This window comes from Eimeria tenella, genomic scaffold (genome assembly GCF_000499545.2).
Source record: "Eimeria tenella Houghton genomic scaffold, Eth_scaff2566, whole genome shotgun sequence".
NCBI lineage: Eukaryota > Apicomplexa > Conoidasida > Eucoccidiorida > Eimeriidae > Eimeria > Eimeria tenella.
Window position 1 is genome coordinate 389 of NW_013542434.1, and position 1,073 is coordinate 1,461.

Here is a 1,073-nt window from a genome sequence, read left to right on the forward strand (position 1 = left end):
CTGCTGCTGCTGCTGCTGCTGCAGGCGATACTTGTCCGTCAGCAGCAGTAGCCAGAAGCCTGAGAAGGTCTCTTCTCTTAAGGCGTCCTGGAGCGAGCGCAGCTTCCTGCGCTGCAAGCTGCTGCAGGCCTTTTTGCTGCTGCTGCGTCCCGCAATGACTGCAGCAGCAGCAGCAGCTGCTGCGGAGGCAGCAGCAGTAGCAGCAGGGGAGGGCGCTGCAGCGGAGGCAGCTTCGCTGCTGCCGTCGGACTCGCAGCCGTCCTGCTGCTGCTGCTGCTCTGCCGCCTCTTGCTGCACCTTCTCCGCGGCTGCTGCTGCTGCTGCTGCTGCTGCCTCGAGCACTGCAGCAGGAATCCGCCGCGTGGGGTGTACAGACGGCAGCAGCTGCAGCGGCAAGCTGCTGTTTCTGCTGCTCTGAGGTGTATTGACATCAGATAAACAAAAAGACAAGTTCTCAGCAATGCGGCGGGGCAGGTGTTCCCGCAGGTTGCGCAGCTGCTGCTGCTGCAGCGCAGCAAGCGCGGGGTCCTGCTGCTGCTGCTGCTGCTGCTGCTGCTGCTGGGGGGCCTTGCTGCTGCCCCTGCTCTTGGGGGAAAGCTCAGGTGTATAGGCAGCTGCCACGGGAATCACCTTCAGCGTCAGCCGCTGAGCAGCAAAAAGTGCTGCTGCTGCTTTGCGCAGCAGCAGCAGCTGGCTGGGGCCCCACGCCGGAAGGAACGGGGTTGCTGCTACTGCTGCTGCTGCTGCTGCGTCGTCGCCCGCTGTGGCGGAAGACGGAAGCGAGGGGCACGAGCTGTGAGTCGCCGTCTCGGCTTGCTCACTAGCAGCTGCTGCTGCTGCTGTTGCTGCTGCTGCTGCTTGCTGCTGCTGCTTCTTCGTCTGCAGCAACGAAGGCTGATCCGAAGAAGGAGCGCCGCTGCGCTTCGGCGGCCGACCGTGTTGAGTCATTTGCTGCTGCTGCTGCTGCTGCTGCTGGAAGCTTAGGAGCCGCTTCTACTGCAACTAATGCTGCTGCTGCTCGCTCGCGGCAGCAGCAGCAGCAGCAGCTACTGTCGAAAGGGGGTTTGCAGCGT

The 1,073-nt window shown here is 63.5% G+C and overlaps 1 protein-coding gene across 1 annotated transcript in view; it reads right to left on the reverse strand.

Annotated features, from left to right (window-relative positions):
• The window catches only part of ETH_00036700 (uncharacterized protein), a gene marked incomplete at both ends in the record, with an annotated part of 1,185 nt that extends 237 nt beyond the window's left edge, over positions 1-948 (reverse strand). Inside the window, one exon of the mRNA XM_013375149.1 lies at positions 1-948. Within this exon, the coding sequence (XP_013230603.1) occupies positions 1-948 (948 nt within the window).
• Positions 949-1,073: the final 125 nt, after the last annotated feature.